The 21,915-nt window shown below is 39.1% G+C and overlaps 1 protein-coding gene across 10 annotated transcripts in view; it reads right to left on the bottom strand.

Annotated features, from left to right (window-relative positions):
• The window catches only part of LOC108711543 (WD repeat and FYVE domain-containing protein 3), a 244,162-nt gene that overhangs the window by 53,431 nt on the left and 168,816 nt on the right, over positions 1-21,915 (bottom strand). For all 10 annotated transcript variants that reach the window (XM_041591303.1, XM_041591310.1, XM_041591320.1 and 7 more), the window contains 7 exons: positions 18,581-18,741; positions 16,994-17,223; positions 16,601-16,707; positions 15,057-15,239; positions 9,534-9,691; positions 6,970-7,047; positions 6,066-6,293 (listed from right to left, as the gene is read on the bottom strand). In XM_041591303.1, coding sequence (XP_041447237.1) covers positions 6,066-6,293; positions 6,970-7,047; positions 9,534-9,691; positions 15,057-15,239; positions 16,601-16,707; positions 16,994-17,223; positions 18,581-18,741 — 1,145 coding nt within the window. The remainder of the gene's footprint in view (positions 1-6,065; positions 6,294-6,969; positions 7,048-9,533; positions 9,692-15,056; positions 15,240-16,600; positions 16,708-16,993; positions 17,224-18,580; positions 18,742-21,915) is intronic.

Raw genomic sequence — 21,915 nt, 5'->3', positions numbered from 1 at the left:
GATAGTTGTGTGCCCCTAACTGGCAAAGCAGGTAGGAATTTCCCTGTATTGATTTTGTTTCCCTAAGTATTGTCTATGTCAGGCTGTCCAACTGGCAGCCTGCGACCCCTCCCTTGTGTGGCCCCCCCACCTTCCTGCTGTGTTTGCTTACCGTGTGTAAATTTTATATGGTATCACTACAGAGATTAACTGGCCCCTGCATAGTTTAAACCTCAAATTCAGACTAATCCCCTGTACTGTTCACACCTTGTTCCTACTTGTAACACCTCTATTGTTCACACCGCTAAAGCCCTGTACTGTTCACACCTAAGACCTAGACAAACTGCCCACATTGTTCACCTGTTCACACTTAATACAAAATGCTAATGGGGCACCAGCACTGTGTCACTGTATGTAGTACATTTTAGAGTGATCTTGATAGGTCCCTGTCTCTTGCTCTGTTCTACCTTCCATATGCTCCCTGTGTTTGCCCTGCTCTGCCTGTGTTTGCCCTACTCTGCCTGTGTTTGCCCTACTCTGCCTGCGGGTGCCCTACTCTGCCTGCGGGTGCCCTACTCTGCCTGCGGGTGCCCTACTCTGCCTGCGGGTGCCCTACTCTGCCTGCGGGTGCCCTACTCTGCCTGCGGGTGCCCTACTCTGCCTGCGGGTGCCCTACTCTGCCTGCGGGTGCCCTACTCTGCCTGCGGGTGCCCTACTCTGCCTGCGGGTGCCCTACTCTGCCTGCGGGTGCCCTACTCTGCCTGCGGGTGCCCTACTCTGCCTGCGGGTGCCCTACTCTGCCTGCGGGTGCCCTACTCTGCCTGCGGGTGCCCTACTCTGCCTGCGGGTGCCCTACTCTGCCTGCGTGTGCCCTACTTTGCCTGCGTGTGCCCTGCTCTGCCGGTGTATGCCCTGCTCTGCCGGTGTGTGCCCTGCTCTGCCTGTTTGTGCCATACTCTGCCTATAAGTGCCCTGCTCTGCCTGTGGAACATAAGCCTGGTATTTGTTCTGGGGGTTTGTTAGCATTTGAAAATAAATTATTGTTAGGGGCCCCTAAGGTGTTTAATCATGTGCTGGGGGTGCTACTTTATCCAAGGGGAAGAGGAGGCATATGGATTTAAGGGTATGTCTTAATATGACAACTTTTTTCACATACGAGTGATAAGTGATATCCCTGCAGTGAGTACCAACCGAATAGTATTGCACATACCGAATGGTGAACAATTGTTGAAATTACTGGGGATTTGGCAGCTGTGCTCTCAATCTCAGTAAGGCACCTCTGCTCCAGGTGTAGGAATTGAACCAATTAATCAGGAACTGAGAGAAAGCAGGAAAAAAGGGCAGAACTTGCTGCTAAGTGCTCTTTATTGCACACAACATGTTTCAGGCCAGAAGTCCTTTATCAATGTACAAGTCTTTAGGTGAACAAACATTTTAAGGTGTAAGACAGGAAGTGATGTCATAAACATTAAGTGTTAATCAACCATGATAAGGTGCAGCAGTTATTTTGTGCTCATAAAATGAGTAATAAAAATACAAAATACAAAGAGTCTTTTTTTAAAACTTCAGTCAAAACTTCCTTGATGTTACAATAACATTAACTGATGGTAATATCAGCACTAATCTTTATCGTAAGAGTACAGAGAAAAATAATATCTTGCATGCCTCCAGTTTCCATGCCCCTAAAGTAATCAGAACGATCCCTAAGGGTCAATTTATAAGGGCACGCAGGATTACATCTGAAGAGGCTAATTACTCCCTTGCAGTGGACACCCGTAAACATAGATTTACGGAAAGGGGTTACAAAGTTAAAAACATTGAAAACTGTGTCAAGGAAGTAGGTACAATACCTAGGAATGAGCTTCTGACCTATAAGGTAAAGGATAAGAGAGAAGTCTTCCCTTTTGTGAGCCAATATAGTGTTAAGAGTAAAGAAATAGAACATATCATTCACAAGTATTGGCCTTTGCTACAACAAGAAAAAACACTAAGGAGTACACTGACAAAACCCCCAGTGTTCAGTTACAATAAAGGAAGGAGCCTCCGAGACATACTTTGCCCCTCAGAGGTTAATCCGCCCTGAATAAAAGGCACTCAAGAGATTTCTAGGCTAACCAAAAGTGGGAACATTTGCCTGCTTAAATTGAATTTGCTGTCCCTCCATTATTAAAGGAGAAACCTTGCGACACCACGCAAATGGTACTCCAGTTAAGGTACACCACTTTGCAACTTGTGATACAAACAATGTGATTTATATGTTAAAATGTCCCTGCGGGCTTGCATACATTGGCCAAACTATAAGAGCAGTGAAAAACCGCATTAAGGAGCACAAAGGGAATATACGGAATTTTAAAAAAGGAACAGCCACCGACACTACGGTATCCAGACATTTTAATACTGCCAACCATAATCATTCCCAGTTAAGATGGGCCATACTTGAAGTGATTAGCCCATTGCACAGAGGCGGTAACCTAAAAAAGAAAATATCACAGAGGGAGGCATACTGGATTAAAAGACTAGACACACGTCACCCAAAAGGCATGAATGATAGTTGGAGTGTTAAATGCTTTTTATAAATAGTCACACTGTTTCAATCTCTTTCTAAACTAAGCATAAACAATTGCTAATAAGAGCTATTGCTACTTTTGTAACTAAAAAGTTTTTCCTGAATTTGATGCCTTATTTGTTTCCTTTCAGATAACAGAAATCAGAGCCCAAGATAGTTACATTATATGTACGGCTAGTGGTAAGAATACTGGGCATTTCTTCCATACAACTTTGACATGTGATCATGATTGCTTTCTGTGGCAGGCCTAGAAATGGGCAGTTCCTCTCTCGTTCATAAGCATAACTTGCTCTTTAGCAAAACCTTTTGTACTAATTTTCTCTTTGTAATACGTGTTAATTGCGGGACATTTTTTTATTCCAACTGGAATTATGGACTGAAGTTTTAAAAAAAGACTCTTTGTATTTTGTATTTTTATTACTCATTTTATGAGCACAAGATAACAGCAGCACCGTATCATGGTTGATTAACACTTAATGTTTATGACATCACCTGTCTTACACCTTAAAATGTTTGTTCACCTAAAGACTTGTAAACTTGATAAAGGGCTTCTGGCCCGAAACATGTTGTGTGCAATAAAGAGCACTTAGCAGCAAGCTCTGCCCTTTTTGCCTGCTTTCTCTCAGTTCCTGATTAATTGGTACATACCGAATAGTATTGTGGTGTGCTACAACAATTAGGGGCAAATTCCTCAAGGGTCGAATTTCGAGGGGTTAAATCCCTCGAAATTCGACTGGGGAATAGAATCGAAAAGAATCGAATAGGCAATTCGGGCGAATTTACGCGCTGGCGAATAGTCGAATTGGCGGATATTCGCCAGGCGAATAGGCGCTCGATCGAATATTCGCTCGAAGGATTTTCATTCGATCTAATGCCTTTTTATTCGATCAATGGGACTTTCCCATAGGCTTTTAAAGCAATTCGGTAGGTTTTAGGTGGCGAAGTAGGCAGTCGAAGTATTTTTAAAAGAGACAGTACTTCGACTATCGAATGGGTGAATAGTCGCAGCGTTTTTGCTCTCGATCCATTACTTCGACTACAGAATGGCGAATAGTCGAAACTATTCGAATCATTCTACTCAGGCGAATTTACACCAATTCGATAGTCGAGGAGCACAAAAATTCAAAGTTTTTTTACTTCGAATCCTTCACTCGAAGTTAGTGAATCGGCCCCTTAATGTGGACATGATCTTGTGGTAACATGGGTGGTTTAAAGTGGGTGTGGTTTAAAAACAGAGAGTGGTCAACACTGGTTTCCATTATTGGCCCTCCACTATGTAGGCCAGAAAAAATTTCGGCCCTCAGTACCATAGAAGTTGGACAGCACTGCATTATATGAATCAAATAGAACTGTTTTGCCACCAATATGGATAAATATAGCTTAGTCAGGATCAAGTACAATTTTAATAAAAAAAATAATGCAAAAAAAAAAAATATAATTATTTGCTCTTTAGAGATGGCCTTCCATAATTCAAAGCTTTGTGAATATCCAGATAGATCTCATACCTGTATATTGAAAATTGTTTAGAAATATATATTCTTTCATTATGAAAAATAACCTTTAATGCCATGTTAAAAAAAATTTAAATACTTTCCTGTGCAATCACATCAAATTTGAATTTTTTCTTATTTCTAATGTAGATATATTCCCCAAAATTATACTTGAATATACTTTTCCACATTACAACTGGACCACCAACTATTTCTGGCAAACTTCAGACATGTTTTTTTTTTTGGTTCTTTATGATCCACCCTCAGTGTTCCAAGACAATGTTATGTAGACCTATACATACAGTGAAGTATGTTATTCATGTACAGTATGTAAGTAGTATATACACTATGAAACAACTCATATAATGTCTTCATTTTTTAAAGGTTTCCCACTCCTTTGAATAACAGTTTTGCTTGTGTACATACAAGCTTATATAATCAGCTAGCATGATAACCACTTTACTTCCAGATATAGTATAAGAATTGACAAGTGAGAAATTAGCTATGGGAGCTTTATGTAGAGGGTTCCTTTATGATGCACATTTACTTATTTTCACATAGACATTAACTGCTGGTATAAAATGTCAAGCACTGCATACAGCAGCTATTTTGTAAGCTCAAGTGCATTGAGAGGTTTGTTAAATGTGTAGCTCATGCTCTGTGTTAATTTTAGATATTTTTTTCTACAGGTGATACATTTTACCTTTTCATTAGATGCCATGATGATGCCATCTGAAGTCTCAGGTATAATGCATGGAAGGATAGACTAAAAACAGGACATTATGTATAAATATATATTATTGTATCACATCTGGGCCAGAGAAACAATACGAGAAACAAGTAAATGTAAATAAAAAGGAAAATACACACAAACGTACACGTTCTTTAAGCAGGCTATTGTAAACTCGCTACCTGCTTTTCTATGCTAACTCACTTCCCACCTTCCACCAATCCCAAACCCAACAACATAACATTGTTTATTAGATTTAAGAAAAGCTTGCACCAAGTCTTGTAACTCACAGCAACAAATTACCAGGTACCTGTGTAAACTCTTTGAAAGTACATATATGAATGGTTTCTCGTTATGAGGCTTGGTACACATTTTGTGATTTTTATTACATTACTATTTTTACTATAATTTACTTGAAATGCTGTCAAAGACCTTTAAGGTTTAACAACTACAAAAAAACACAAATGGCAGTCTATGATGATTTTGATGATAATGCCAAAGATGAAGTTGCCATAAGTGGCCAAAGTGATTTCAGCATTCGCTATAATACTTGCTGACATAATTTTCAGTATTTATAGTCATTATGCTATATAAGCACCAATAACCATCAACTAGGACCTTCAGAAATGATCATTTAAAACGGACAGAATTTTAAATTTTTTTGAAACAGACACGTCTACGTTTAGAGAGGAAATGTGGTTTCTTAGCAAAATTTCTACATAAAGTGAAGTCATCATGGCACACACATTTTTGCTTTAAATGGGTTGTTCATCTTCCATACCTTCAATTGTTTTTGATCAGTACACCAGAAATAAAGACTTTTAAAAATTGCCTTCTATTTTTTTTTCATTTTGACTATTTTTCTAATATTAAAGTTTACTGGAGTAGTTCTGTGAGGTCGGTCACAATCAAAAAATTGTTCTCATTTGATTCATTATGTGCATAATTCCTGTCCAGCTGACACAATAAAGCAGATACTTCTGAGAAATGTATTAACTAATGTAGGAAACTGCAGTATGGTGTTTGTACCTGGATTAATGAACATACTAGACTGAAACACCAGAGAAAGAACATTAATGTTTTACACTTGAAAACAAAATGTAGAACATTTTTTAAAAACTAAAATCAGTTAAAAAGTCTTTATTTCTCACAATATAGCACTGTTAAATAGCAAAAGCTATAAGTACAAAACTAAGTGTTTTTGACTGGACAATAACTAATGATTGCATGGGGTCCTAAATATATTCCTTTAACTTACACTTTTGACCTATATATATAGGCAAATTCTACTCAAACATACCATTGTATTTGTCTCATGTTCTGCTTCAGGGATGTATGGGTAGTGGATGTAAAACATATCATTCCTGACAACCTTCTTTCTCATCCTACATGGCCCTTCTGTCATTTCCAGCATCCACTTATCTAAATGAGAGCCAATGGGAGGACCCCAGAGTCCTCTCTCACGAAGTAGTTCATACTCAATCTGGTTCCATTCTTCTGTCACGTACTTCAAAGCATTCTGCTGCCGCTAGTACCAAAAACACAAGAATAAGTTAACATAAGCGAAAATGGTGTCGTTTGTATTTGCTAAGGGGTTAATTTAAAATACAATAGTTAAATAATAAGAATGTGAAAAAAAGTTTACAATCTAAAGGACTCTCTTGCATATAAAAAAGGATAAAAACATTTTGTCTATTTATGAATTCATGTTAAGGCTTCATTATGGGTATGCAAGTGCAGTGTTGGGTACCAGTCCTTAAAAAAATATATTAATAACATAAAAAGAGCGCAGAGAACTAACTGGTATACAAAATGGACAATGGGGAAAGTGTACTGAAGCTGTGGTTACTTTCTCTGGAGAGGAAGCAGTTGAGAGGGGACATGATTAATCTTACATTAAAGGATATCAGACAGGTTTGTACACAGAAAAAGACAAAAGGCTACTTGTATTTTATGGGGTGGGATTTGATGGAGATAGTAATGTGCTGGTCAGTCCGACACCCATGGGTCGAGCTGGTTTCAGGCTGACTGCCACACACATTTAATGACACTGCTCTAGATGTTAGTCAGGTTTAAACAACTGCTTTAAATTAGTTTTAGTCTTTGCAAGAATTTGTGTTGCAATACTTCCCCCTTTACTATTTCTCATTATTCTGGTACACATTTTTACAGCTTAGTTCTAAATATAAATAGTACTTCATTACCTCCTGGTATTCCTTATACTGCATGTCCACAAGGTCCCGTACAACTGCTATGTGAGTAAAAACCCACTGGGAAATTTCCTAGATGACAATGAGAAAAAAAAAATTTGAGGTTAGCATACTTATGTTAAAAATGGTTAATTTATTTAAAACTGAGTATTATAAATCAAAATTCTATTAGCATCCCATAGAGCAGTGCTGTCCAAGTTCTGTGGTACCGAGGGCCAAAATTTTACTGGCCTATGTGGAGGAGGGCCGATAATGGAAATCAGTGCTGGCCACTCCCATTTTAAACCACACCCACTGTAAACCACACCCATATTAGCACAAGATCTTTTAAGATTGTATCCACATTAACAGTGGTAGCACACCGAAAAACCAAATGGTTTGTGCTCACTGCAGGGAAATCCCTCATCACTCATATGTGAAAAATTGAAGTCATGTTAAAAACATACCCTTAAATCCATATGCCTCATCCTCCCCTGTTGATAATACAACAACCCCCCCAACACATGATTAAACACCTTAGGGGCCCTTAACAATAATTTCCAAATGCTAACAAAAACCCCAAGAACAAACCCCTAACAGGCTTACGTTCCACAGGTAGGGTAGGGCAAGCAGCACTGGGCAAGCAGAGAATGGCACACACGGGGAGGCAGGGCCGGGCCAAGGTATTTTTGCACCCTAGGCAAAGGCTTCAATCAGTGCCCCCCCCCCCACCCAGTCCTGCATTACCATTTCTCACCTTACCAGTAATATAGCCCCCTGTACCAGCACCTATCATATTGCCTCCATTTGTACCTATACCAATGGCAGTCAATCCCTCAGACTGCCCCCAGGCCCCAATCTGTACCTGTGCCAGCATAAGCCAAAACATCCATCATAGTTTTACCCCCAATCTGTACCTATGCCAGCGGCAACCAAAAGAATCCATCATATTGCCCCAATTTCCATCTGTTCCAGCAGTAGCCAAAAATCCATCATATTGCCCTCAAACATCTGTGTACCTGTGCCAGCAGCCACCATATTACCCCACGTACCTGAGCCAGCAGCCACCATATTGCCCCATGTACCTGAGCCAGCAGCAGCCAATCCCTTATATTGCCCCCAATCTGTACCTGTGCCAGCATCAGCCAAAAAATACATACTATTGCCTCCATATATGTACTTGTGCCAGCAGCAGCCAAATATCCATCATATCATCTGTTTACCTGTGGAAGTAGCAGCCAAGATATTGCCCACAAATATGTACCTGTGCCAGCAGCTGCCAAAAGGGAGCTGGGGAATGATTCTGTCTGGAACAGGGGGTTTATAAAGTTGAAAAACTATTAAAGGCCAAGCAAATCAGGGTTTAAAAAAGAAAGAAAGGAAATTCCCCTTAAAAGTGTGCCCTGCCCATGATTGCGCCCTTTTGAATAGGAATAAGGTGTGAACAATGTGGGCAGTTTAAGTCTGGGTCTCAGGTGTGAACAGTACAGGCCTTTAGGATATAAACAATAGAGGTGTCACAAGTGTGAACAATACAGGGGGATCACAGGTGTGATACAGGGGATTAGAGTCTGAATTTGAGGTTTAAACAATGCAGGGTGCAGTTTATCTCTACAGTGATACCTTTTAAATCTTACATATGGTAAGAAGACACAGCAGCTGGGGGGCCAAAGAAGGGGGGTCGCGGGCCGCCAGTTGGACAGCCCTGCCATCGAGCAATACATTCATAAGCAGCTAATATAACACAGCCCAGCAAGAATCTTATATTTTAGACTATATGAGATGTATTTATATCAGAAAAGTAGTCTGTGATTTGCATTGGATTTCGATTAATTTATAAATCCTCAGAATTAGAGTCCAAAACTACATATTTCCATATTGATTATTTAATACATATGAACAAACACGAAGGCAGTGCTATATGATTCTGCATAAGATGAATTCCAAACAGGTTGCTAGAATGCTACATGACAATGCTGGTTTGGTGCATATGATTCCAGTTTTAGCATCTTTAAGGAGAAGAGAGCAACACTGTTAATGGTTTTTATCTAGGTGTTCAGGTTATTTGTGCTCTTACTGTAGATAAGCCCTTATATGACCAAAATTATTGTCATAGTTAGTGCAATGTGCTAAAGAATGGACATGCCTGTAAATCTCCCGAAACAACCCAAAACTGTAATAATAAATTGCTAAACTACACAAATCTGTAGATTACGCACACATTTTAATTTTTAATTTTAATAAACCACATCATAACTGAATAATTATTTGGTAGTTCTGCATAGTAGTCAATCTAAGAATTAGTTTCCTGATTTCATCATCATCTAGTTGGCATTCAGAAGTCATGTTTTAGTAAATTAAGACTGACTTTAAACTACACACAAAACCACATTAATTTACAAGATGCAGAAAGGAGGAAGCAATGGACATTTGAAGCACAATTAATGGCAGAATTCACAAGTTTTCCGATAATTGATAAGTCCATAACTATTTAGAAACAGGATTCCATGTTTCCAGACATCATACAATAATAATTTTAGGCATGAATGCACATTACGCATAAACATTGTGTGGATTACCTGGGCTGATAGATTATGTTTGTTGAGTCCACTTTCTTTTCTGTTCCTTCGAGATCCAGTTAATTTAGAAAGGCCAAAACCACTGCTGACACGTGACAGCTTAGACTGCGAGGTAGGGACCAAAGCTTCACCTTTACTGATACACTTCTTCTCATAAACTAAAACAAAATATACAATACATTTTCTAAAATCAAACTCACAGTTTTATATAAATGAAGTTCTATTTAAATGTGATATATATATATATATATATATATATATTTATTTTTTGCTCACATTTTACCTTGCTTTGCAATAAAACAGTTATTACATTTTCTGCAGATGCCAACAGCCCATTAAAAATGTTACAGTTAACTGGTAAAAATTGCTAACAGGATAACAGCACACAATGAGACTTCTACTCGTCACCTGAGTGACACATTCAAAGTTAAAGTAAATATCATGATGCACCTTTTTCTAGTGACAGGCCCGCATTGTTTAAAAATAAGGTGAGAAAAAGCTATGAATCTTCTTGTGTCTTACCCTAAGGGTTATATAAATCATAGCCATACACAAGCTGATTACTCCTGACATGGTCCCTCCAACTGAATTGGCAGCTTATTGGTGCATTGGTCCATACATGGTGCATGTATGGAGCCCACCAATTGATTGCTCGATAACTTGCCAAAAAAAAAATCCATTTTGTAGGCTTTAAATTCTCACTGGTTGAAGACCACACTGCAGTGTTGATGCTGTCCTTGTTTTTTATGGGCCTCTGTAGGCCCTACTCTATTTTCCAATTGTTGTTCCGAGGGCGAATGATCGGATGATCCCAATTTGGAATTTGGCCTCGCTTGTAGTTGTGCAGAGGACCTGATGGCTGCCTTCCATACCTTGGTCTGCTATAGCCTAATTGGTGTTTACCCTGGGCGTGGCTAGGGCTCTGGAGGAATGAGAGGAGACAGGAAAGGGGGTTTACTGCCATATCAAGTGTAGGGCAGGTGAATAGTTTCTCTTTTTCCACCTACCTTTGGTTTCTTTGATAGATATTTTTCCATGCAGAGGGGAGGCAAAAAGGACAAACAGTGAGCTTGGCAGAATGACTGTGCTGTGGAGAAATAGTATTTGTACTTTCAAGGAGCTTGTACTTAGGCCCTTATCCAGTCCTTATGGGAGGAGTTTCAGAATGTGGGATGTCTACTCTGTGAGTGTCTGTCTGTCTCCAGGATCCCCAGTAGAGAAAGATCTTCCAGATTCTGTAGGAGGAGTGTGCTGTAATCCTCTTCCAGGTGTTTTGATTATCCTTTGTTTAGAACACTTTGTCCATCCAGATGGCGGTCCCAAGTTCTAAGCTGTCAAAGATAACATCTTGAGACTGTGATGTCAAAATTGACCATGGGAAAGAAGGTCTGCCCTGAACTGAGTGCCCTTCAAAGACTCCTGCCTATTTCCAAGAGACTGGCATCTGTGGTAACAAACTAATCTATCAGAGTGACCAAATAGGCTCTTCCAGGGGACAGGCTTGTCTTCTCTGTCCACCAATGTCGGGAGCTTTTGGTTTAAAGGAGAAGGAAAGCTACGGAGGCATTTTATTGCCAATAGATTAGCTGCAATAGTGCAAGCTAGAATGCTATATTTATTCTGTAGAATATTTTACCATACCTGAGTAAAAAGATCTAGAAACTCTCTGTTTGTTTAGAATAGGAGCTGCAGTATTAACATGGTGTGATATCACTTCCTGCCTGAGTCTCTCCCTGCTCTGGGCTCAGATTACAGCAGAGAAGGGAGGGGGGGGGGAGAGGAGCAAACTGAGCATGCTCTTGCCCAGGGCAATGAGGTTTAAGCTGAAGGCAGGAAGTCTGATACAGAAGCCCATGAGTACACAATAGAAGGAAAGAAATGCAGTGTTTCTTTTGACAGGGGACTCAGAGCAGCACTACTTTGGGGGTTTACTGGTATATTTAGATGGACCTGATAAGGCTTACTTAGTTTTAACCTTTCCTTCTCCTTTAAGAAGATAACTGTACTTTGGAATGAAGAGTAGAGGATGTTTTTCCGTTCAATTTCCTGAGAAGTTTCAGTAAGAGCTGTCGCATGAAGCCCAAGAGAGGAGCATTAGAGTGACGCATCATATGGACAAAGCAAAGCGGCCGCTGCCCTTAGCTTTAACATTTCTCTTGGGTGAGGAAGGAACTGTACGCTTAAGAAAATGGTGGACTGACTGGACTGGGGATAAGATAGCTCTTTGCTAAATGTATAATCTATAAATGATGTTGGAGCATCTGAATGCACGTGACAGTGTGGAGACCGAATAAGTCACTGAATATGACTAGAAGGTCAACCAGACACGGGATTATGGTGAGTTGGTGTTGCTGTCTGATAAAGTCCAAATGGCTTGCCATGATGTTGGTGAAAACTCTTGGTGCTGTGGCCAGCCTGAAGGAGAGATCCTAAAGTAGGGAGTGTGTTTTATATATTTATATTATACCTATATTATATTATATATGATGTATATTTATAATATAGGGAATGTTGTTTGCTAAATAACTCAGAGTATGTTGAACAACTGTTAAAACAAGTTGCACAGTTATATGGTAAACGGGTAACTTGCATTGCCAGGGGGTTGCATGCTATTGTTTATGCGTAAAAAACTGTTAGGGCTGTAAAAAATCAAAGACACCTTTTCTGCAGGACCAAAGGTGGATAAGAAAGCCCAGATGTCTGGTCTTGCAGACTGTAAAATTGAGGGGAGTCAGTAGGATTAAAGGGACAGCAGTTAACATTTTATGCTAGTTCCCTGTACTGGTGTTTGACTGAATTTCATTCTATTGTAACCTATGTTCTACCTTGTTCATTGAACAAAGCATTAAATGTTCTTATTTTTATACAAAATACTACAAGCCTGGAGATTGTTCTCAAACCCTAGACACACAAGTGAATCTACACTTGTATTAGTAGTTATATTATACTGCTGAATCTATAAGCAGTAAACTGGTCCTATTCCGACACCTGAAACTGATAATATTTCATTGAATAGATGAAGCAGAGGAATGTTTAATGTTGTTGGTGTATAGGGATGTGCAGGTATACATGCTTTCAATCAGTGGGGGTTTAATAGTTGTATTTCTCTACGTTGGCTATGATTGAGTGAAGCGATTCCATCTTGGAAGGAATTCTGGAAATCAAATCTGGGAAGGAAGAGCTGACGTGAAAAAATGTTGTGGACCCCTGTAGAATTCCAAGCCTCTTTGAACCAAAGGAGATGTCTGCCCACCGTCTCCTGAAGTGGGGAGGCGGCTCTTGTCTTAAGAGTCTTGCTACTTGTTAGTGGAGGAATTGGAGTGTCTCTGGGGTTTCCAGGTATGTTTCCTGGGGTCACAAACCCCTTTGGGTCGAGGATGTGGAGTTCCTAGCGGGCTGTGGGTAGGGCCTATATGGGGTATTGGTTGATGTTTTGGGTTTCTTGTCCTAGGGTAGAAAATTACTTTTGACCACTGTTTGTAAAGGGGAGAGGTGCCACCAGACTCTTCTTGGTTGCTGTATCTGCGATCCATGCTTTAAGTCAGAGAGCTCTACTTGCTTCAATGGCTAATGCAGAGGATATATAGAGAAGCGGGAGGGAGTCTAGAGTGGAGTCACAGACAAAATGGAATGCATTGAGTATCTTGGAGAGATGGGTAGACATATTGAATTTGTAATCAGAAGCTGCCGATGTAGCCTTTTGGGTCCAAAGGACCAGGGTTCTGGACCAGGGCGGTGGTGGCCGCAAAGATGTTCTTTAAGAGATAACCAGTGCATCAACTTTGGGGATTTGGTCCCAATTGTCCCTTTGGGGTAGATCAAAAGGCTGAGGTTTATGTATTCTGTTGTTTCCTTTCAGGGTTTTCCATTCCTTTTTTTATGAGTTCCTCAACTGTCTTGTTGAGGGCTTAAAGCCCATTGGTCTTTTCCTGGATACCTAAGGTAGTGAACAAGCCCACTCCTACAGCATCTACCTATTCAGCTTGGGATCTCTTGGGCAAAGGAAGGCTGTCTGTCCTTGAGAGTCGGCAAGATGCTCATTGTCAAGATAGTTCATCCTACGAAGGGTCTGCATAGTCCTTGTCTGCAGGGGGCAGAGTGTATACTGAGGGAGTAATAGCGGAGGGTTCCGCCACTTTTTTTTTTGGATTGCTGCAGTGGCTAACTTTTTAAAATTCTTTTCAGCCAGTCTGCATGGTTGTAGGAGAGACTTTAAGGGTTTGGTCCTCTTAGGAGCTATTTTGTTGGGCTCCCCAGGATCAGTGGTTGCAGGTTGTGCAGCAGTGTTCTCAAAACACAAATGCAGATAGAAACAGTCCCTAGAGAATGCACCAAGGAAAAGCTGTGTCATTGGGGACCACAGGGGGCTATGAGAACCCCCGTAACTGTGTGTATGCAACAGCATACCTACTGTAACAGGGGCTCCCCAGCAGTAAGGGGGAGAGGATTCCCAGACAAAAACTGTATTAGTAGTCCATAGGTTTAGTGTCAGATGATAAAGTAGGGGACATGCCTAAGGGTGGAGGGAACACTTGACAGCGCAAGAGGGGGTGATGGGAGAATTTTTTCGCCTTGTTTCGCCGTGGAAATGACGCCCATAGACTTGTATGGCAGCAGGCCACAATGGGGCTCTATGCAGTACACAGAATGTTTTTTCTGCATGAGCACTCATGCGTGGACGTGGTCATGCAGTCATGCCCTGAGTCTTTATAAATGACCCCTTTAATCTTTATATATACAGTTTGCAATTTACAAAGACAGAACTGATCACAGAGCAGTGGTTCAGTTCCGAAAAATACTGAGGGCTTACTGTCTTTTATATTATAGATACAAGAATATGCTTGCTATATGCAGAAACAGACACAACCTGCCACATTCAGCAATATATATTGTCTCTGGTGACATGTAATAAGCCTGCCAAATTCATATATTATGCGATCTCCCATATGCAACAGAAAAAACAGCTCAAACTGGCATGCTTTTTACACTTTTCCACTGTGCCCCACACTTTCTACCCTAAGTGGCCAGAGATCTGAATACAGTGCTGCATGCTCGGTCTCGATTTATATTTTGCTACAGCTAGTATGGACAACCTGTTGCCAGGGGCGGAACTAGGGGTAGGCAGAAGAAGCACTTCTCTAGGGCGGCCTTGTCCCCACTAATGCCTGTTCCTTCTCCCACCGCTCACTTTTAAACCCCTCCAGCCCCACTAGTCAACATGCGCATGCGTGCACACTAATTCGGTGGTTGGCCGGGTTGCCTGGGGCACCCAGCCAGCTTGGTCCGGCGCTGCCTGTAGCGGATGTTGAGTTGTAACGGAGTTGTTGAGTTGCAACTGGAGGTTGAAAAACTGTACTAAAGAGAAACTTTTTTTTTTTTTTTTTTATAAAAAAGCAGTTGGTTGTAAAACTCATCTCAAGAGAGACACTTAAAATTAATTCAAATAGGAGTAATTACATGTATAAAGTAGAGTGGAATATTAAGCAGTATAAAATAAATAAAGGAAAAAAAAATCAAACCTACCTAGATGATTTTGCCAAGATCTTAAAGTCGCTTCATCAATGAAAGGCCTTACAGTAGTGATATCAACATGCCCCCTTTCATTTACTGGGAAGTTCACCTTAAACATATCTTCCAAAAATTGCTTCTTGCTGTGAATAAGTTCTATCCAAACTCTGTTAACAGCTTTCAGAAGGAGCTGGCGCCCTAAGCCCAGAAAGGTAATATTAATAAAACATTTTCTTTGATCTTGCATTAAAGGGGTTGTTCACCTTTCAAACAATTTTTCAGTTGAGTTGTTTTCAGATTGTTCTCTAGAAATAAATACTTTTTTCAACGGTTTTCCATTTTTCCAAATCTAGTCTCTGGTGTTTCAGTCTATCAACTCAGCAATTCAGGTGCAGATTCTGCGCTGTAACAGTTTTGCAACATTTAGTGCAACTAGTCGTCGCAAAGACAAGGCCAAGCGACTAAATCTCCATGAATTGCCAGGAGTGCCCTTACCATTAGAAAGGTGAAAAATAATACTTACACTTCAATATTACAAAAACGGTCACACTCCAAAAATATATTGTTCCTTTTTTTAGTTGCTATGGCAAGCCAAAGCCATGGCTTTCTGTAATAACTAATAGCAAGTGCCTAAGTCATCAAATGCACTACATTTAAACCACAAATAACATGTAATTTGATTGATTAAATGGCCAAATGCATACTTGTACTTCTTACACTTAAAATTAAATTTTCAGATAACTTTAAAGCCATGAATATGTTTCATTAATGTACATTGGAGAGTTGCTTAGAGTGGTATTGACATTTATTATGTAAAATTGGGTTTTGGGTGGACATCCTATTTAATGCAGACAATCACCTCCTACCTATGTTTCAAATCTGTTTTCTTTGTACCACCAACAATCCGCAGAGGAAAATAACTGTGCACATTAACTTTACTCTGATGAAGGGGATCCCCACCAACACAGTTTTTGTTTTACATAATGAAAGAAAATGTTATTCTTAACAACTATATATTATATTACTTAATTTTCAGTAATTTTAAGTTATTTCTAAATATATTACTATTTGACCATACAAGTAATATATTTAGCACCTACAAGCCAAATCAATCAGAATGCAAACGGTCATTTTTCTGAAGAAAATATCTCAAATCACCTCTTTTAATCTGACTGTGTAAATTAAACTTCCCTTCTACTTCCTACATTATTTATCTTGTCCATAGGCAAGCCATTTATACTGCATGAAAACTGCCATGTGTGACAATGGACACTTTTGAGGTGACTAATGAAATGCAAATAAACGAATACCTGAAAAAATGCAAAATATTTCTTGTGAAAACTGTGCCAGACCAGTCAAAACAGTTTTATCTCTTAACAGATTCCCTTACATTACAAAGATTTTATGCAAATCCTATTTTAAGCACTACTTATTAAAATAAGAAATATAAACACACACACACGGGTGACTGTAAATTTTTTGTGTCATCAGGAATCCATCTTGGCAAAAAATATAACGGTTTGCTTGGTTTAAGCAAAAGTATGCAAATTACATGTTACCTTCACTGACATCTTGGTAGACACCATCTTGCTCTATATCAGATGCGATCATAATGTGCCATGTGGTCATCCTTGCTTCTGCTTCCAGTCCAAATCCATCTGGGTTACTGCAAGGAGATATGATGTACAATCAATTAAATCCACAAATCTGCTATGCACTACATGCACCACGTATACCTATTTACCACTTTATCACCTTTCATTAATCTAAGATGAAATTTCTGGACTTTTTGAATTCCATCTCACATTTGAGTTACTGAGTTTATTCTCCTAGCCATATAAAAATCTACAGTAACATCCTTATGTTCCGAATACAAGTTAAGCTATATATTCCTTCAACTTTTAGATTAGTCTCAGTATCTATTTAGAGGAAATAAAATCAATTTTTTTTACCTTCCCATGTGAAGGTTTATCAAGCAGTGTGCCAGGCAGGCGACGAATTCCTGGTCATGATTCTCAGGGCCAAAAATCAGGTTTCTATTTACAGTAAGAACACGCAGTGAGTCAAGAAGGGCCACTTGTTGAGCGACAGTTTTGTGAGCTCTTGAAAACTGGTACAAGATGGTCCGATTCAAGCAATTATAAATAGTTTCAAGAGACAACCCCTGAGACCGTCGCTTTGACTGAAGAAACAAAGACAAATGAAGATATTGGATAAAAACGGATATGGAATAAAACCGAGTTTAAACAATGCAATTAACTTGAAGTCTGCATTTTTTTTACCCTGTTAGTACTGTTCAAATTATATAGAAAGGCAGTCTAAGCATATTATCTTCAAGAAATCCATTTTGTATTCAGTAAAGTTACTGCAGAGGGGACTGCACCAGCACCCACGCCTCTAATGTTGCCCAATGGGAGGTATGGAGCACCGAGGTGTACGTTTCCGGCATTGGAGTCTGTTGCAAATTTTGCACAGGGGGGCCCAAAACCTTAAACCCTTACTGTTATTATGAGTGCATGTATGTGGAAGGCTGCTTTATATAAATGTTGGCACCTTGTAAGACTTTTCTCAAACTGCTGACCAATACCAATGCCTATATTTTACTAAATGTTACATTAAAGGACCAGTAACACTAAAACGGTTTTATATGCATTTTAAATATATTGTTAAATATAGTGTATGATTACCCAGCACTTGTGAAAAAGTCATTTTTTTTAAGAAATACTACAGTTTATCTAAAAAAGCTGTTGTGTAGCCATATGGCAGCCATTCATGTTAAATAGGAAAAAAAGATGCAAGCCTATACAGTAGAAAATCTATTTAGACACAATACTTTAGGTTTTTATACAAGGAGATAAAGAGTACCAAATGCCATATATGGCTCTCTACAGGACTACAGAATGAAAAGCGCTCTCACATAGCACAGGACATTTTATGCCCAAAAATTTGTTATTTGCAATGCTGGGTCAACAGGTACAAATGTTATATGTAAATTAATAAATTGAAAAGAATATATATGATGTTTTTGATCCTTTAACTTTCACAATATCACAGACTACATCATAATACCAAGTCAGTTTGCAATCAACCTTATTTGTGGCTTTTAAGTTTTTTGTCCAGCAGCTCTCCAGTTTGGAATTGCAGAAAGGGGTTGTAGGTGACTAGTCTTAGTGAGTTTAAGAATGAAGAAAATCATTATGAACATAAAAGCATAGCAATGTTTCAGATAGGAGAATTACATTTTATGTAGTATGGTTATGGTGCATCAATGTGCTCTATCAAGTGCCACTGTATATGCCAATTAGTTTCATTTAACCTCTGCAGGTCTGTACAAAAAATGAAGACCAACTTTGAACAATATTTCTGTGTTCAGTACTGGTCTTGTGTTACATCTGCACATATGATTGAAACTAACAAGCAAAATAAAAAAGCACTGCATGATAACCACTCATGGGTTAGGGCCCTTTACGAAAGCCTTGCAATTAAAAAAATATATATATTATTTAAATACAACCTATGTTGATTGCTCAGCACATTACCTGTGATATAAGTTGAATAATGCAGTCTACTAGTATTTTGGAATCTTTGTTAAACATGCCTTGCCAAAGTTTGTCCACAACTCGTTGAGTAAAATAAAAAACATTGTTCACCAGCACATGGTAGTTTCCCCCAGTAGTGATAGGTAAAGAGGCATCTTCCCCTGTCATGAAAAAAAATAGCAAACAATAAAAGCAGAGCACTTCCCATAATAATCAGTATGCAACATTCATGGTAAGCCTGACAGAATTGTTCCAGAGCAGAATCCAAGATAAATAATCAGCAATTAGCTTTTTATCTCCCAATTACAAAGTTAGGCAATGAAAAAACTAATTTGTGATGGTGCTGTGGGATGCTACTTTGAAAATCTGTACCTATAACAGTTAAACAGACCAACTCTTCTACCACTGTGGCAAAGAGACAAAAAGGAGATACAGTTATAGCTAAAAGAAATACACTACTGCCATATCATTTTTATTGACTGTTTCCTAAGGTATACACATCCAGTGCAAATAAAACATTGTACATCCGGGTCGAGAGATACCAGCACCCAAGGCTGTCCAAAGTGAACCTATCCCCCTGACCCCCGCTTCATTTATTGTTACTGTGCAAGACCCCCCATCCCAAGCGCACCATGCAGAGAGTGCATGGGTCGGAACTATTCACACTACCCACCCAGAAATGCACCCTCCTCAAGCTGGGTCCCCTTCTAGGCACCTACCCTCTTACTTCTTCCCCTGTTGTGGTATAGCTATACACTTTCATAACATAGAGTTATGACAGTGTTAATTAATATTTTAATATTGATTAACTCTACACTGACTGATAAGAAAGGTGAGATTTTATACTTGCTAAACTACTAGGGGGGCCAAAAGCTTATACACCGCACCTTTTCTATCTATTCAGCAATCTACCAGTTTTGTCACCTGAGTACAATAGAACACATTCAAACTCTAAATTTGAATAGGATGGAAAGTTCTCTAGATTGAATGCTAAAACTACTTTTTGTACCATATATAAGGACCTAGGTGTCCCTAATTTTAACAGTTTCTATAAAGAAACAAAGTTGACCCGAATAATTGATTGGCATGTTACAGAAATTCCCCACTCACCCCACTCACCCAACTTGAACAACACTCACATGGTGGATTTTCATTAAGGCTTGGGGAGGTTACACCTCCCATAACCTGTCTGATCTACACACAAAAAAAAACTTCTGCATTACTGAAAGAGGTGCCTCACTGCTTCAGCACCAATGGAAATCAATCAGGCATGAACAGTGGGCGCCTCCTTGAGGTCTTCATAGTTGGAGAGAGAAGGATAGCTCAGTGACTGAAACTTTCAGCTTGTAATGGAAATAGCTATTAAGAGCTGCAGTTCAGATGCTTATATCAGAGAAACAACAAAAAACAAAAGGAGGAAGCATTATGTGAACGGTATATTACTCTGGGGGCTGTTTAGAGTAATTTAATTGATTTTAAAGTAAACAGCACTTATCCTTTAAATTATATTTATAAGGATCATGAAGGTAACAGACATAGCTTTTCAATTCCCAGAAGAGGTATTGATAAACAATACAGACCAACCCCTATCCGCAATAAAATGCACAAAGTTTTTCCAGGTGCAGTAACTCATCGCACCCAATAATATGTTTGTTTTTAAACAGGTGACCAGCAAATAATGCTTGCTGATTACTTGCTATAAGTGACCAGATCTGTAGCAAAAGTTGCACCTTTTATTACATTACCCCACAAACATCTGAATAACTAAGGAAGCAAAGGACACCGTCTAAAAAGAGTACAGGCATATAGCACTATTAATGGTTAACAAGCATATGGCTGGCACCATGCCTGCATTCCTTCTAATATTGGTTGCCATTCTTCAAAACACTTTTTTCCGTTTAGGTTTTCAGATAGTACATCAGAAATACAGACTTTATTCAGTTGCTTTGCTTCTTTTTTTTCTTCTTTTTTTCCAATATTGAAGTGTACAGTTTAAAGGGGTTGTTCACCTTTGAGTTAACTTTTAGTATGACGTGGAGAGTGATATTCTGAGACAATTTGCAACTGGTTTTTATTTATATTTATTTATTTTTTGTAAGTCTTTATTTTTTAATTTTCACTTTAACTTTGGGGTACAGAAGAAAGAATGGGGTGAGGGATACAAGATTGCAACACAGGTACATAACTCGTTTAGCACACAGTATACAAAATCAAAATGTTCCTTCTACTTATACCTTATTTTCCTTTCTAGGGCTACTTAGAAGCCTTTTCTTACGTCTAGGTATACTTCTGTTACTATACTGTTGCTATATAAGCGAGTCGGGAAAGGAGGGGGGAGCTGGGGGTAAAAAAAAAAAACTAGGGGTGAGGATGGAAGCAAGTCTAGTTCTACTCTTCATTTTTTCTTTAATCCAACTCTTGTATATCCATTCTTTATCTAAGTATTTTATCCTGGATTATCTTGGTCTTTCAGTCTATTTGATTTGTAAATCTTTCCAATCTTTCCAATCTCTCCAGATTTTTCCAAATTGCTTCATATTTCCATTCTTTAAAGGAGAAGGAAACCTACAGAGGCATTTTATTGCCAATAGATTAGCTGCAATAGTGCAAGCTAGAATGCTATATTTATTCTGTAGAATGTTTTACCATACCTGAGTAAAGAGCTCTAGAAACTCTCTGTTTGTTTAGGATAGGAGCTGCAGTATTAACATGGTGTGACATCACTTCCTGTCTGAGTCTCTCCCTGCTCTGGGCTCAGATTACAGCAGAGAAGGGAGGGGGGGAAGAGGAGCAAACTGAGCTCTTGCCCAGGGCAATGAGGTTTAAGCTGAAGGCAGGAAGTCTGATACAGAAGCCCACGTGTACACAACAGAAGGAAAGAAATGCAGTGTTTCTTTTGACAGGGGACTCAGAGCAACACTACTTTGGGGTTTTACTGGTGTATTTAGATGGACCTTTCTGATTAGGCTTACTTAGTTTTAACCTTTCCTTCTCCTTTAATGCCAAAAGTTCTTCCATTGTTTTCGTCTCTTCTTGTTCTCTGAACCAGTCTATTTTGTCGGGAGGCTCCTCCTTGTTTCACTTCTTTGGTATTGCCATTCTCGCAGCTTGAAGTATGTGGAGGATTAGTTTATCTTTTATTACTGTTTGTGTAACTTTGTTTACATTGAAAATTACTGTTTCTATACTATTTGTGTATGTCCTAGATCTTACTTTCTCTATTATTCTGAACACTTCTTCCCAATAACCTGTAAGTTTCTCACATGTGAACCAGATGTGACTGAAAGATCCTCTTTTTTACATCTCCAGGAATCTCCAGAAACATTATTTTATTT

This window comes from Xenopus laevis, chromosome 1L (genome assembly GCF_017654675.1).
Source record: "Xenopus laevis strain J_2021 chromosome 1L, Xenopus_laevis_v10.1, whole genome shotgun sequence".
Taxonomy (NCBI): domain Eukaryota; kingdom Metazoa; phylum Chordata; class Amphibia; order Anura; family Pipidae; genus Xenopus; species Xenopus laevis.
This window is presented reverse-complemented; position numbering and strand designations above follow the sequence as displayed.